Below are 889 nucleotides of genomic sequence, written 5' to 3' on the forward strand. Positions count from 1 at the left end.
CCCCCCCCCCCAAAAAAAATATAAATAAATAAATACAGAACGAGAAATTTAGTTCTTTATATTTGAGACTTTAGTCATGTTTAAAACAGCTCCTTACCTAAGATTCCCATATCATATCTTCCACTTTTTTTGGCATTCTGAATTACAGCGTTCAAAGTGTCGGAGAAATACTGAAAGAGAGCATTTTGTTGATGGACCTCCATACCAAGAATTCTGTTCAAGAACTTCCCGATGTTGTTGTAGTCTATAAAAATAAATAAATAAAAATTATGTGGTATGAGAAAGTGAAAACATTTGGCAATAGGCTGGAGCACATTCAATTGCAAGTTTAAAATACTTTACATGTTTTACTCAATATTTTCATACATTTTGAAACATTATGTACTAATACAAATACTTGCGAATTAGAGATCAACTGATATTAGAATTTGCTCATACAACAGCAATGTTTATAATGTATTGAGCCAATTCTAGTAAAACCTGTATAATGAATTAATATGTATTTCGTCTTTCCTTCCTGTGACAGGGCAGCCATTCATCACTTTTTGAAGTTTAATCACCACATTAGGCCAGAAGGTGATTCCTGTTTTTTTAAATTTAAGAACTCTTAAAATGATAATTAAACCTTTTGTTATACCTAGGGATGTGCGATAACACGATTTATGATTGTGGATAATTAAAATGTCTCCACGATCTGCTTTTAAAGAAATATCGTAGTATCGTGCTACAGCGCACATTCTATCAGCTGTAGTTCTGGTGTCTCCGTCTCAATATACTGTATAACGCCACATACATTCACATCAAATGTTAACTCAGCAGAATAGTTCCACTCACGGGACACTGAACTTATTCACAATCACAAAAGTACATTATTTGCATGTGCTTTAAA

The 889-nt window shown here is 32.8% G+C and overlaps 1 protein-coding gene across 1 annotated transcript in view; it reads right to left on the bottom strand.

The window, feature by feature from the left end:
* The window catches only part of LOC107579882 (protein strawberry notch homolog 1-like), a gene marked incomplete at both ends in the record, with an annotated part of 2,286 nt that extends 2,042 nt beyond the window's left edge, over positions 1–244 (bottom strand). The window contains one exon of the mRNA XM_016265670.1: positions 147–244. Coding sequence (XP_016121156.1) covers positions 147–244 — 98 coding nt within the window. The remainder of the gene's footprint in view (positions 1–146) is intronic.
* Positions 245–889: the final 645 nt, after the last annotated feature.

This window comes from Sinocyclocheilus grahami, unplaced genomic scaffold (genome assembly GCF_001515645.1).
Source record: "Sinocyclocheilus grahami isolate Dianchi unplaced genomic scaffold, SAMN03320097.WGS_v1.1 scaffold21134.1, whole genome shotgun sequence".
Lineage (NCBI taxonomy): Eukaryota > Metazoa > Chordata > Actinopteri > Cypriniformes > Cyprinidae > Sinocyclocheilus > Sinocyclocheilus grahami.